Genomic DNA, 12990 nt, shown 5'->3' on the forward strand with positions numbered 1-12990 from the left:
ATATCAACAATCAATCAATCAACAATCAATCTATAAATATATATTAAATTTAATACTACATATAAAATATTAATAATACATATAAATAATATAATATAATTTAAAGATTAGTAAATATTGTGTTATGTGTCTACTTTTTTAAAATTAAAATAAATTATGTAAAAACAATTATATATAAATAAGATGAGTATGAATAAAGTTAAAGATAGATAAGATATATAGATGATAAAATAAAAAATGTTAAAACTTGGATGTGTTTTTAAAATAGATGATGTTTGTTATGCTGTTTTGTGTTTTTAAAGTTATTTTTAAAAATAGGTAATAGTATAGACAAGATGACGAACTTCACCACTATGTGGAGTCTATAGTGGTGAAGGTTAGGTTATCAGCAAATCTACAAGTGAAAAGAGGGTTTGGTTCAATTATATTGTTATTGTAAGTTTGAAAAAAAACAAACAAAAATACAAATTAATGATATACTATACGGGGATATATTTTAAATCGATTTTTAAATCGATAAAGAGGTTGTTTTTTTAATTAAATAAAAAACTTGTGTTGTTTTGTTTGTTTTGCTTGTTTTATTTAATCAATTATATTAACATGATACACAACCAAACAAAAAAGATGTTCAGAAAAAAAAAAAAAAAACACAATTATAAAAATAAAAAATTTAAAGAGAGGAGAGTTGCACCTACACAATAATAGTAAGTTAAAGTTATTATTATCATTAATGTATATCCCTGTGTTTTTCTAATAATTTATGATAATATGACTAAGCTTGGTTATTGGATATTTAATTGATTAAAAAATTTAAATTAATTTTGAATTTTGGTTGTCTAACTGTTGTTGTTGTTTGTTGTTTTAAATTTTTTATGTTCTTTTTTTTTTTTTTTGTTTTTTTCTATCAATAAACTAGCGCACTGGTTTTTTTTATATGGAATAAAATTTTTTTAACACACATTGAGAAAAAATTAAAAAAAAAAATTAAAAAATTAAAAAAAATTAAAAATTAAAAAAAATAACCCCCTCATTATCATATTAATTATTTGTAGAATAATGATAATTAAGTTTATTTATAGAATGAACATATCATTAATCTAAATTGATTAACCAAAAAAGTTAAATGAATATCATTTTTGTAACGGATAAATTTTGTCTAAAAATGGATGTGCATCTCGTAGATCAATTTGATTTGATTTGTTGTTTGATGAAAAAAAGATCAGACTCTGAGTGGTCACACGTCAAAAGTTGAAAGAACGGGATTATTTATTTTATTTTAATAATTTTTTATTTTATTTTTATTTTAATATTTAAAAGAGAAGTTTTGGTGGATGGTTAGTTTGATAAAGTTTGAAGGATGGCTTGTTGTTTGTGATTGAAATGTTTTATACAGACTTATTATTATTATTAATGGAATAAGATAAATAAGACTATACATATCATCATAAGTAAAGGATTACTTCGTTTGATTTTAGCTAAATTCAGTTGAATATCATCATTTTGATTACTCTCTAATTGATGTGGATTGACGGAAAGATAATAATAATTAAAAAAATTAGAATATTATTAATAATAATAAAATATGATAATAACTTACTGCATGGAATGGTAACTGCTTCTTTAACTAATTTTAGTTTTGGATTGACACAATTGTTACAACTATAAGGATTACAGACACCTCCATTCTGACGACAGACAAATCCACATTCCACGGTTTTTGATTGGCATGTGTTGTTGAAACACGGTCCGGTGCAGTTGCTACATGCACCGTGGCTATATTGGATGGCGGTCATTGTGTTGATAAGACCGTAGCCTTGGTAGTTGTCTGGCTCGCTTGTTTGCGTTGATGTTAGAATCGCTTCTTTCACCATGGCCGGTGTCCAGTTGGGATGAGCCTCCAAGATGAGTGCGACGGCACCGGCAATCAGTGGCGCCGACAGACTTGTTCCGCTCTGATAGGCGTAGGACGACGGCGACTTGGAGTCAGCGGCGAAACTGAGCAGTCCATTCGCCACAACCTCTGGCTTGACACGACCGTCTGCCGTTGGACCGACAGCACTGAACGATGCCACCTGTCCAAACTTGTCGACCGCACCAACTGTGATGCAACGCTTGCTATCGGCGGGTGGTGACAATCCATAGACACCATTGTTTCCACTCGAGATTACAACAACGACACCCTTGCCAGTTGCAATATCGACTGCCTTTGAAATGGCAGAGTCACCTGTCAAATCCCAATACTTGTACCATTCATTGTAGCCAAGCGAAGCAGTTACCACATCAACGCCCTGACTCTCTCCCCATTCCAATGCCGAAATAAAGTAATCCTCTTCAACAGGTATCTCTTTTGAAACTATTTCCTATTTTAGATTGGAATTATTAATAAAAGAAAAAATTGTTAATAAATAAAAATAACAAAAACATGTAAAAGGTTCTTCACTAATTAGTTGTTTCATAATAGTCAATCATTTTTGATGGATATGGATGGATAGTTTCTATATAGTTTATGATTTACAGTTTTAGCTAATAGATAGTTAGCATTGTAGGCAGCACCAATCATTTTACCAGGTTGATAAGCAGCAAGATTCGATAGAATATAAGTTCCATGTGAGTTTTGTGGATCTGTAAGTTTGAAAATAATAAAATGATAAGTTAAGATTAGATTTATATTGAATGATTATTTTTTTTTTATGCTTACCTCCTAATGGACCTTGTGTTTCACTTGTATTATCAATGAAATTATGTTCACCAACGATCTTACAGTTTTTCAAAGATTCATGATCTTTGTAGAATCCTGTATCCAAAATTAAAATGGTAACACCTTTTCCTGTATATCCATTTGTGTGTGCCTATTTAATATATTAGTTGGTTAATTAAAAGTTAAGAATTAATATAAAATAAATATATTTAACAATACAAAATAACAAATGATTGTTACTTACGTCAATAATATTGATTTGTGATAGTTGTTTGAAGGATTGTGCATAGTCAACTCCGTTTACAAGGTTGACAAGATCTTCATTGATCAGTGACTTTGAGGCAGTCAATGGCTTCTGCTCGGAGGAGGTTGATTTGATTTGACTGACTTCAATTACTTTCAATACGTTTGGTAGCGTTTTGATTCGTTTAACCAGCTTTGAGAGTTCCGCTTCCTTTTCATCGAGAGTCGAGAGATTGTTGTCAAGTCGCACGGTTATAGATACTGCATTCAACCAATTGGAGCGATGTCTAACACTGATCAACGATGAATCGACGGCGACTACTCTATCTATATAAATCTGGTTGATTGGCACATCGAAACTATCGATCACATAGTCGGCTGACGACTTTGAATTGCTGTTCTGGTAGATGTTCTTCAGTGCGCCGACGGCATGCTCGGAACGTGAGCTTCTTCTCGACAGCGATTGTTGGTTCAGATTTATTGTGGTGGTCGAGTTGGCTGTAGTTTTCTTCTTGTCTGTAAAGTACACCCAGAGATTGACGTGGTCAATCGATGACTTTTGACTGTTGCCAACGTTGAATGGCGAAACAATGTCGTGTGAATACGGATTGATTTTGACCTTTTCTTTTTGCAATTGGATAGCGCGACTGACAAATTCATCATCGGCGATAGCATCTTGAGATGAAGCATCAGCACGAACCGATACCGTACTGAAAAGAACCAACACCAACAACAACTTTATCATAATACTAATCGATATTGGATATCTGTGAATTATCATTTTTATCAACTATTAACAAAATAATAAATGATTCTAAATATTATTATTATTTATTCATTTATCTTTTATTTATTTTATTTTATTTTCTATTAATTATTTGTTTGTAAAGATATATATCTTTATAATTTAGTTATAAGAAAAGAATGAAATTCAATTGTATATCTTAATTATTGTCGTTTTGATAATGTGTAACTTGTTCATTTCCAAACAACACCTGTTGTGTTTTTTTTTTTGTTAACATTGCAAATATTACTAAATAATTATTATTATTTTTAGTAAAAGAACACCACTATTACTACTCTATGAATAACAATTGCATATCTTTTTTAAGTAATAATTATAATTTAGATTTAAATATTAAAAAATTCAATAATAATATATGTGTGTGTGTTGTTTTTATTTACTATTTCCACACCAACAAATAATTTCATTGTTTAATTTATCTCTAAATTATTTTTTTACTCGATTTGATTTAACAAAAAAAAAAAAAATTTATTTTGAATTTCATTTAATTTAATTGCTTACGTATATCATAATTATAACCTCATCATCATCAATTATTTACTTATAATATTAAAATTGTTGATATTTACGTATAGAATAGATACTAATTGATATACGTATATATTAATTTAAAATTAGATTAAAAAAAAATAAAAAATGAATAAGCAAAATGAAAATACAACAACGACAACAACAACGATAACAAAAGATTTAGAAGAATGTAAAGTATGTCATGCGCTGAGTGGATCTATCATTAGTGGTGCAGGAATCTACTCGTTACTACTCAGAAACAGACATCCAGAGAATAGAGTGTGGCTATCAGTGGTGGGTGCCACTACATTATCGTTTGGACTCTACTGGTTTGCCGAGCCACATCTATTGGAAAGAGGATTGATTAAAACACCACTAAGAATTAATAAATAGTTAAATAATAAACAAATATATAATATATAATAACATCATTAAACAACAAAATCTTTATTTGGTTATATATTATAAAGTTGATTCTAAAATCAATATATGAAAACCAATCAAATTCAAACTTTATCAATGAACATGGTCACATCCACTTTTATTAATTGTTTATAACAATTGTCATTTGATGTTATTCTAAAGAATTATAGTTCAAATTATGATTTTAAAACGACATAATGAATCAAAGTATTTCATACAACAAAGATATATAATCATTTCTTAGAGAATATAAATCTTATTTTATAAATTGGTTGAAAAATTTTAAAGGAGTTTAGGAAACCTAATTGTTATGTGCATTCGGGGAGAAAAAAATTTAAAATAGATTATTTTTTTATGTGACATTAATTTCTGGATTGAGTTTATTTTAGAATACCTAATTATGAAGTGTACACTATCTTTAATTTAATTAAATTTAGAAGAACAATGTTAAGACCTAAACAACAATCAAAAAACTCAAATGATAAAGAAAATAATTCAAACAAACAACAACCAACTACTAGTAGTAATCTTAAAAAGAATATTATTGATGAGATAAATATTGGTAGTGATAGAAATAAGAGAAGAGGATGGGTGGAATCAACTATTCTGATCACGTGTTGTCTGTGTGTGTTTGCCAGAGTATGGATGTCGATCGGCTCCGACGTCCAGAGAGGTAGACGTTCGTCACTCGCACGCTATCCCTCGCTGTTTGAATCGTTCCTACACGTCGAACTACTCCTCACAGTTCTAGTTGCAACCGTGCTACAATATAGCAAGCAGTCCGATTCCACCCTTTCTACTGACCTGCTTAAACACTCACGTCAGCTGCTCGGCAACAGTAGCAGCTATGTCGACCTAGGATTACCAATTGCACTAGTACTACTCCCACTACTCTATTCATCGATTCACCACTCTCTACCGATGGCAATTGCCAACTCTACTTCTACAGTTGTAGCTATTGAACGACTTCTCTTTGCATCTCTCATATCGTCATCTACAATTTTCTTTAACATTCTAAAGAGTAGAAGATTAGTCTATCCAATACTAATTACTCTCTTACAATTATTTGTTTATCATCATTTCTTTGGTATGAATAATATTACTTAATAATCTCGATATTATTTAAGATTCTTAATACTAAACATAACTATATAATTAATTTCATATATAGGATATCAACTAGTTTGTTATATATTTTTGTATCTATTGATACAGTTTGTTGGTACAAAAAGTTTGTTGACAATGTTTAGTGGTAGTTTTACGGTTGGAGAAGCATCGATTGTTGCACAACTGGTAGGTGCATTCTTGGTTGAATCGTTTTGGTACTTGATCAACAGTAATGGATTGTTTGAATTCAGTAATAATTACTTTGAAGTAACCGATCAACAAGTTATTTTGAATACAGTATTCATTTTAGCGTTGGGAACTCTCTTGATTACTACACTGACATCCCCACTGGTTGAAACGATACGTCAACCTTATCACGGACAATCTTTAACATCGAAATCGGTGATTGCATTCTATGTTGTAACAGTATCGATCATTTTTTTCATTCTAATGCCAACACTTACATTGTTAAACAATGGATCAAACATATTCCTCTGGCTGCTAAACTATCTATTGTCAAGTTCTGGCTCAAGAATACTATTAATTGGTTATTGGGTTGTACTATTATCATTTACGATATTCTATTTCGATCCTAATGCAATTGCTAACAATAAGAATATACCAAACATTATCATTCGAAAGTACTTTCATTTGTTGGCGATTGTCATGTTTGTTCCTGGCATTGTATTGCAACTACATTTCATGGTGCTTAGCTTTGCCATTGCAATTAGTGCATTGGTGTTGGTGGAACTATTGAAATACGGTAGAGTACCACCACTCGCCACTCAACTATCTACCTATATGGATTCATTCTTGGATTCTCGTGACTCTGGTGTGATCACACTCACCCATATCTACCTACTTTTAGGCTGTTCAATACCGGCAATCACTTGTTTCTTCTTTGAAAGCAGCACTGCTATCAATACAAGTCATCTACATCCTCTGTCTGCACTCTCTGGTTTACTAACCATCGGTGTCGGTGACAGTTTGGCATCACTTGTCGGAACCAAGTTTGGCAGAACCAAATGGTTCGGTACCTCTAAATCTATTGAAGGTACACTCGGTGGTATCATATCTACATTCACAGCTGGTGTAATACTACTCATCGCAATACAACCAACATCTGCTACATTGTTCAGTGATGTAATCAAACTACTGATCGCTTCATTCCTAAGTGGAATACTAGAAGCATCCACTACACAAATCGATAATATAATACTACCAATCATATTCTTTTCATTACTAAACTGTTAAAAAAACAATGTTCTAAAAATGATAACAATATATAATTAAACAAAAAATAAATAAAAGAAGATATCTTTTTTTTTTAAAAAAAAATAAAAATATATATTACTATTATATTAAATAGTTTTATTTTATTTATATTATATTTAGTTTAATTCTACTCTTACACACATTTACAACACTATACATTTTAAATCTGATTTGTTCCTAAATCATTGATTTACTCCTTGAGGTATGATCCACTGTGAATCTTGTGATAGAAACCAGCAGAGGTATTTGGAGCAATAAGTTTTGGTGCATCATTATTCATAAATAACATTTGAGTCTTTCTTGTTAAACTAAATATTTAAATAAAAAAGAAAAAGAAAATAAAAGTATTAATATCTTTTGACAACTTTAAACTTTATATTGAATCTATTTACCTAAGATCATTATGAGTAGACATTGTTCTTACACCAAAACCAACGGTGAAAGCAGCGGCAGTACCAAGGATAACATAGAGTGGAACCAACTATTTTTATTTAGATTGTCCAAGTGCAATGGATTAATTAATATTTACATAATAACTTCAAATGCTTTCCTAATTTATAAAGACTTACAGAAGCATCAAAACGTGGAGCCATTTTATTATTTGTTTAAAATTGTTTATAATTTGATAAAAAGAAAATAGTATTTATATATGGATATATTTATTTGAATGAAATATATGTGAATGTGAATGTGAAATTGTTTAACAGAACAGATTGAGTTTTGAATTTATATTCTAATACTATTAATTAATATTATTTTAAATTAAATTTAAATAAATTGAAAATGATTTTGGAAATTGATTGGAGGTGTTAACATTAATGAGTTGAGTTATTCAAATTCAATGTGTTGTTGATGTTTTATTTTATTTGTATTATTAGTAAATCAACAACATACCACCACAACCACATTTTTACCACCATTTTTTTTTACTTTCAATAATGAATATCAATTGAATCTTGAACCAAACAAACAAACAATAATTTACTTTAGATAATATCCAATTCGTATAAGTTGTAACTTTTAAACTGATAAACTTTTTTTTTGGTTTTTTTCCTAATTAATTTATTTCTCATTGTTAAAGGAGGGGTGTCTTGCTTGATTTTGGATCAATCCATTACAATTATCATTAGAACTGTTCTTTTTATTGATATTTTTAAATTGAATTGAATTAATTAAATTCCCCATAAATTTCAACTTTTATAGAAAAAAAAAAAGTTAATTAAAAAATTAATTTAACTTTTTGATGGTTACCCCACACCAATTGTGGTTTACAAAACCAGCCCAATCAAAAAAAAAAAATTAAAAATATCTTTTTTTTATGGTTTCAAATTAAAAGAAATTTAAAGACTTATAATCTATCATAGTACAAGTCCTACTTGAAGAAAAAAAAAAAAACAATATTATTATTTAATAGAAAATATTGGTTTCAACACCCTCCACGACTCAATACCTAGGCATATACTTTTTCAATTAAATATCTTATCTTCTGAGGTATATGATACAGTCACAATAGTATAGAAAACAACAATGTCTTCGGATATACATATTGCAAAACAGATTAAGTAATAATAACGGTACTTTACAATAAAAATAGATCAAATAAATATTTCGTTGTTATTATAAAAAGTGGATTAAGCTTAATTTATACAGATTATACTTATATAATCTAAATATATAGATTATAAATCCTAATATTTATAGATTATAAAACTATTTATGATCTAAAAAATATCTTTCTTCATTCCTTTTCCTACTTTTATGATTCTTTTCGAAGGGCTTTATTTGATGGTCGACATTTCAATGTATTTTTCTTATGAATTTTTTTAAAAAAACATAAAAATCAGTTTTTTCTTTTTGATTTTTTTTAAAATTTTGTGGTGTTGTTAAACATCCTCATTTTATGTGACATAAATGCAGATCAAATAGATCATCATCTAACAACTTTCATTGATGCAAATCAATATCCTGTGGAGTAAATAATAGAATGATCGAACATATTATTTTATTCTAGAACAAAATTAGTAAATATTTTAACTACTATTACTTTCGACTTTTATTGCTGCTACTGTTACTGCTGAATTGAACTTTACTTGTTCAATTTCAATTTCGTTTCGTCTTTCCATTCATTGTCATAGCATTTAAGATTTATATTATTTACATATTAATTATAGAATAAAAGTATGTATTCAAACAACAATAAAATCTGTATAAACATAATAATTATGAATCATATGATACACGTGTTTTATTGTGATTAAACAACAAACAGAAAATATGAAAATTGGTAAAATTACTGGGTAAATTTTTTTAATTATTAAAATTTAATTCAATTTCAAAAAAAAATTTTTGATTTTTTTATAATTTCATTAAAAAAACACAATACATTTCCAAATTGAATTGAAATGATTAAACAACAAACAAAAAATCCTTAATCGGTATTAGTTTGCGAAATTTTTTTAATATCTCATTTTTTTAATAAACTACCAAACATTACATTAACAGTAACATTATATAATAGCATAGAATTTAAATCAAAGGTAAATTTACAAAAAAAAAAAAAATATCATCATCATCATTATTATCACCAAACATCATTCAATTTAGAAAGAAACCTCCACATCCACTACCTACCCACACAACAAAAGAACCTTTATTAAAACTCAAGTTTATCATTTATTTAATAAATATAAGTTAATAATATTTATAGTAATATATAATATATATAATCATCATTCATATATATTTACTTGTGAAACAATAATAATTATTTTCTGTTTTTGAAATAAAAAAATCTTTTTTTTTTGTTTTAACCCTAAAAACACACAAAATACAAACAAAACCACAACAACAAACAAAATTAAGACAACATACACAATTGTTGCCATTTATTCATTTCACTCTGCATTTTCATCCATTTAGATAGATAATTTTATCATCAATTAGTTTATATTTTTATCAAGATCTGCATTTAGTTTATTTCATAGATAGTTTTATTTTTTAATACAAAAAATAATCTTAATCGAAATAAATTGTAAACAATTGTTTTTTTTTTATCTTGTCTTTTTTACTTTGTTCAGTGATTCATTAATTAGATTACATCAACAAAAATCGTTTATATTTCAGATACCCGCATAATAGGTTAGCTTAACGTTTTTTTGTTTTGGAATTTTTTTTGTTTTTTTTTTTTATTATAAATTTTAGTTTTTGTAACATCCTTTTTTCCCAATTTCTTTCCGACGACACAACAACTTGTTTCACTGCAAATCAACAACCATATATTACACTACTACATTGTTTATTCATTAAAGTATAGTACTTTTTAGTCAGTTGTTTTATTTTTAGTTGAGAAAAACAATTTTTCTATTTTTTTTTTAAAAATAATTAATTTTTTTAATTTTTGCTACCACACTCTCCAACCAATCACAAACATCTGCAACAACAAAATAACCCAGACATGTCTTCATCATCATCATCAACTTCCATTGAGAAAGTAACATCGAGAATTCAAAACTCATTATTTGTACCTTTAGATATGGAACCAAACAAGACTGCCGCTCAAGTAGATACCACTACTTCGCTCTTTACCAATGTACCATTGGCACCGGTCGACCCAATTATCGGTGTCAGCCAAGCCTACAAAGCCGATCCATCACCAAACAAGGTCGATGTCTCTGTCGGTGCCTACCGTGACGAGCAAGCCAAACCATACGTCTTGAAGTGCGTGCGTGCCGCCGAGGAGCGTTTGCTCGGTGCCACCAAAGAGTACTTGCCAATCGACGGTATTCCAGAGTTCAACTTGGCATCGGCTCAACTCCTCTACGGAAAGGCAATGAACGGACAAGAGAAGCGTATGGTCACCGTCCAGACACTCTCTGGTACCGGTGCCGTGCGTCTCGGTGTCATCTTCATTCGTAAATACTTGCCAGCCGGAACCACCGTGTACGCCTCGCGTCCAACCTGGGTCAATCACCACAACATCTGCAAGGAGTCCGGTGTGCCATCCGCTGAATACACATACTACGACAACAAGAACAACTGTCTCAATTTCGAGGGTATGATCGCCGATATGCGTGCTGCCCCCAACGGATCGGTTTTCATCTTGCATCTCTGCGCTCACAACCCAACCGGTTGCGATCCATCCAAGGAGCAATGGGGAATCATTGCCGACGTCATGGCCGAGAAGAAGCACATTCCATTCGTAGATTGCGCCTACCAAGGTTATGCCAGTGGTGATTTGGACAACGACGCCTACTCTGCCCGTCTCTTCTTTGAGCGTGGATTCGAGATGTTCTCCGCACAATCCTACAGTAAGAATTTCGGTTTGTACGGTGAGCGTGCCGGTGCCTTGACAATTGTCAGTCACTCTGAAGCCGCCATCCCAAAGATGCTCTCACAACTCAAGATGGACATTCGTGCCATGTACTCATCGCCACCCACTCACGGTGCTCGTCTTGTGGCCACCGTCCTCGGTGACCCAGCTTTGCGTGCACTCTGGATCGACGAACTCAAGCAAATGTCCGGTAGAATCTTGCGTGTTCGTAAGGAGCTCTACGACGCTTTGGTCGCCCGTAACGTACCGGGTGACTGGTCACACATCGTCAAACAAATCGGAATGTTCACCTACACTGGTCTCTCACCAGCTCAAGTCGAATACATTGTAAAGAAATATCACATCTATTTATTGGCCTCTGGTAGAGTTTCAATTGCCGGTCTGAATAGCAAATCTGTACCATATTTTGCTGACGCCATCGCCGATGCCGTCAAAGTTCACCCAAAATAAATTAAAACAGCAAAAAAAAACAAACAAACAACAAATACAAATACCAAAAATTTTCAAAATAAAACATGTTCAATATATAAATATATATTTAAATGCAAACAAAATAAGAAGTATCTTTACACATTTATTTATTATAAACTAAACTAAACTAATAATGATGTTTTCTTTAACTTTTATACTTTCTAAAAGTTAAAGAAACACGTCTACCATTGTTCTGTGACTTGATACCATGCTTCCAAACATATCTAGCATCATCTTGAAGTACTAACAATGATCTTCTTGGTAATGGTGTTTCAATTTCAACTTCATCCTAAGGATATTCATACATAAAATAGATTAAATTAGTACTAATCTTTCTAAAAAAACAAAGTCGAGCACATATTATATCTTTACCTTTATAAATACCATTTTCCATTCTGATAATATACTTAGACTTACAACGGTCGACTCCCAGTCGGTAACAGAATCGATATGAGGTTGAATCTTTTGGTTTTTATTGTATTCGTTGATTATCACTTGGTCAAAGGTGAACGGAATGACTGGATCGCTGAGTTTGGCAAGTCTGTCAATTAAAAAGTTTAGAAACTCGGGAATTGGAGGTGTTGTAGGTGCACCTTCATCATTCAATTCATCGACACCCCTCAACCTGTAACAATAATGATAGCCATATTGTTGTGTTCGTCTTGCAATCTCACTCGACCAATCGTACCTATCGATATTCTCTATCAATGAGTTCTCTTCTTGCTCGGTGATAAAGTTTTCAATCAATCTTAAACCATCAACATCTTTGATATTTGACATTATTTATCTTGTTATATATATAATATGTAATAATGATACTGTTTAAACAATAATATTCTTTTAGTTTTAATATTAACGCCATTATTTAACAATTAAGTTTTAATTATAACATGAAATTCCAAGAAAAAATTAAGATTTAGATCCCACTTGAAAAAATTACGAAAATTACATCTTTTCATGTTGCCCAGACAAAGACAAAATATATAAATAAAGAAGGAATTCTAAAAAGTTAATGATCAAAAATATACATTTCTTTTCGAGAGTACGAATAATGAATATTTTTGATTATTACACAATAGAAATCTTCAATTAACTTTTCGATTTGTTCAAACTAACGAATTTCACAAG

At 30.3% G+C, this 12990-nt stretch overlaps 6 protein-coding genes across 6 annotated transcripts; 3 read left to right on the forward strand and 3 right to left on the reverse strand.

Moving 5' to 3' along the window:
* Positions 1–49: 49 nt before the first annotated feature.
* Positions 50–3722, reverse strand: PPL_00103 (uncharacterized protein; the record flags this gene model as incomplete). The annotated part of the gene is made up of 5 exons (XM_020571144.1): positions 50–55; positions 2169–2360; positions 2516–2622; positions 2699–2849; positions 2943–3722. The coding sequence occupies 5 exons, from the start codon at positions 3720–3722 to the stop codon at positions 50–52; spliced, it is 1236 nt and encodes a 411-aa protein (XP_020438418.1).
* Positions 3723–4382: 660 nt separating this feature from the next.
* PPL_00104 (uncharacterized protein) lies at positions 4383–4804 on the forward strand (the record flags this gene model as incomplete). Its single annotated transcript, XM_020571145.1, has 2 exons — positions 4383–4550; positions 4727–4804. The coding sequence occupies 2 exons, from the start codon at positions 4383–4385 to the stop codon at positions 4802–4804; spliced, it is 246 nt and encodes an 81-aa protein (XP_020438419.1).
* A 319-nt stretch (positions 4805–5123) lies between these two features.
* PPL_00105 (uncharacterized protein) lies at positions 5124–7040 on the forward strand (the record flags this gene model as incomplete). Its single annotated transcript, XM_020571146.1, has 3 exons — positions 5124–5202; positions 5431–5766; positions 5851–7040. 3 exons carry the CDS (start codon positions 5124–5126, stop codon positions 7038–7040), a joined length of 1605 nt encoding a protein of 534 aa, XP_020438420.1.
* Positions 7041–7166: 126 nt separating this feature from the next.
* On the reverse strand, positions 7167–7654 carry PPL_00106 (uncharacterized protein; the record flags this gene model as incomplete). Its single annotated transcript, XM_020571147.1, has 4 exons — positions 7167–7212; positions 7256–7369; positions 7454–7542; positions 7631–7654. The coding sequence occupies 4 exons, from the start codon at positions 7652–7654 to the stop codon at positions 7167–7169; spliced, it is 273 nt and encodes a 90-aa protein (XP_020438421.1).
* A 2861-nt stretch (positions 7655–10515) lies between these two features.
* aatB (aspartate aminotransferase) lies at positions 10516–11841 on the forward strand (the record flags this gene model as incomplete). The annotated part of the gene is made up of 1 exon (XM_020571148.1): positions 10516–11841. One exon carries the CDS (start codon positions 10516–10518, stop codon positions 11839–11841), a length of 1326 nt encoding a protein of 441 aa, XP_020438422.1.
* A 166-nt stretch (positions 11842–12007) lies between these two features.
* PPL_00108 (2-oxoglutarate and Fe(II)-dependent oxygenase family protein) lies at positions 12008–12642 on the reverse strand (the record flags this gene model as incomplete). The annotated part of the gene is made up of 2 exons (XM_020571149.1): positions 12008–12151; positions 12280–12642. 2 exons carry the CDS (start codon positions 12640–12642, stop codon positions 12008–12010), a joined length of 507 nt encoding a protein of 168 aa, XP_020438423.1.
* Between the last annotated feature and the right edge of the window lie 348 nt (positions 12643–12990).

Source organism: Heterostelium album, assembly GCF_000004825.1.
Source record: "Heterostelium album PN500 unplaced genomic scaffold PPL_scaffold1, whole genome shotgun sequence".
Taxonomy (NCBI): domain Eukaryota; phylum Evosea; class Eumycetozoa; order Acytosteliales; family Acytosteliaceae; genus Heterostelium; species Heterostelium album.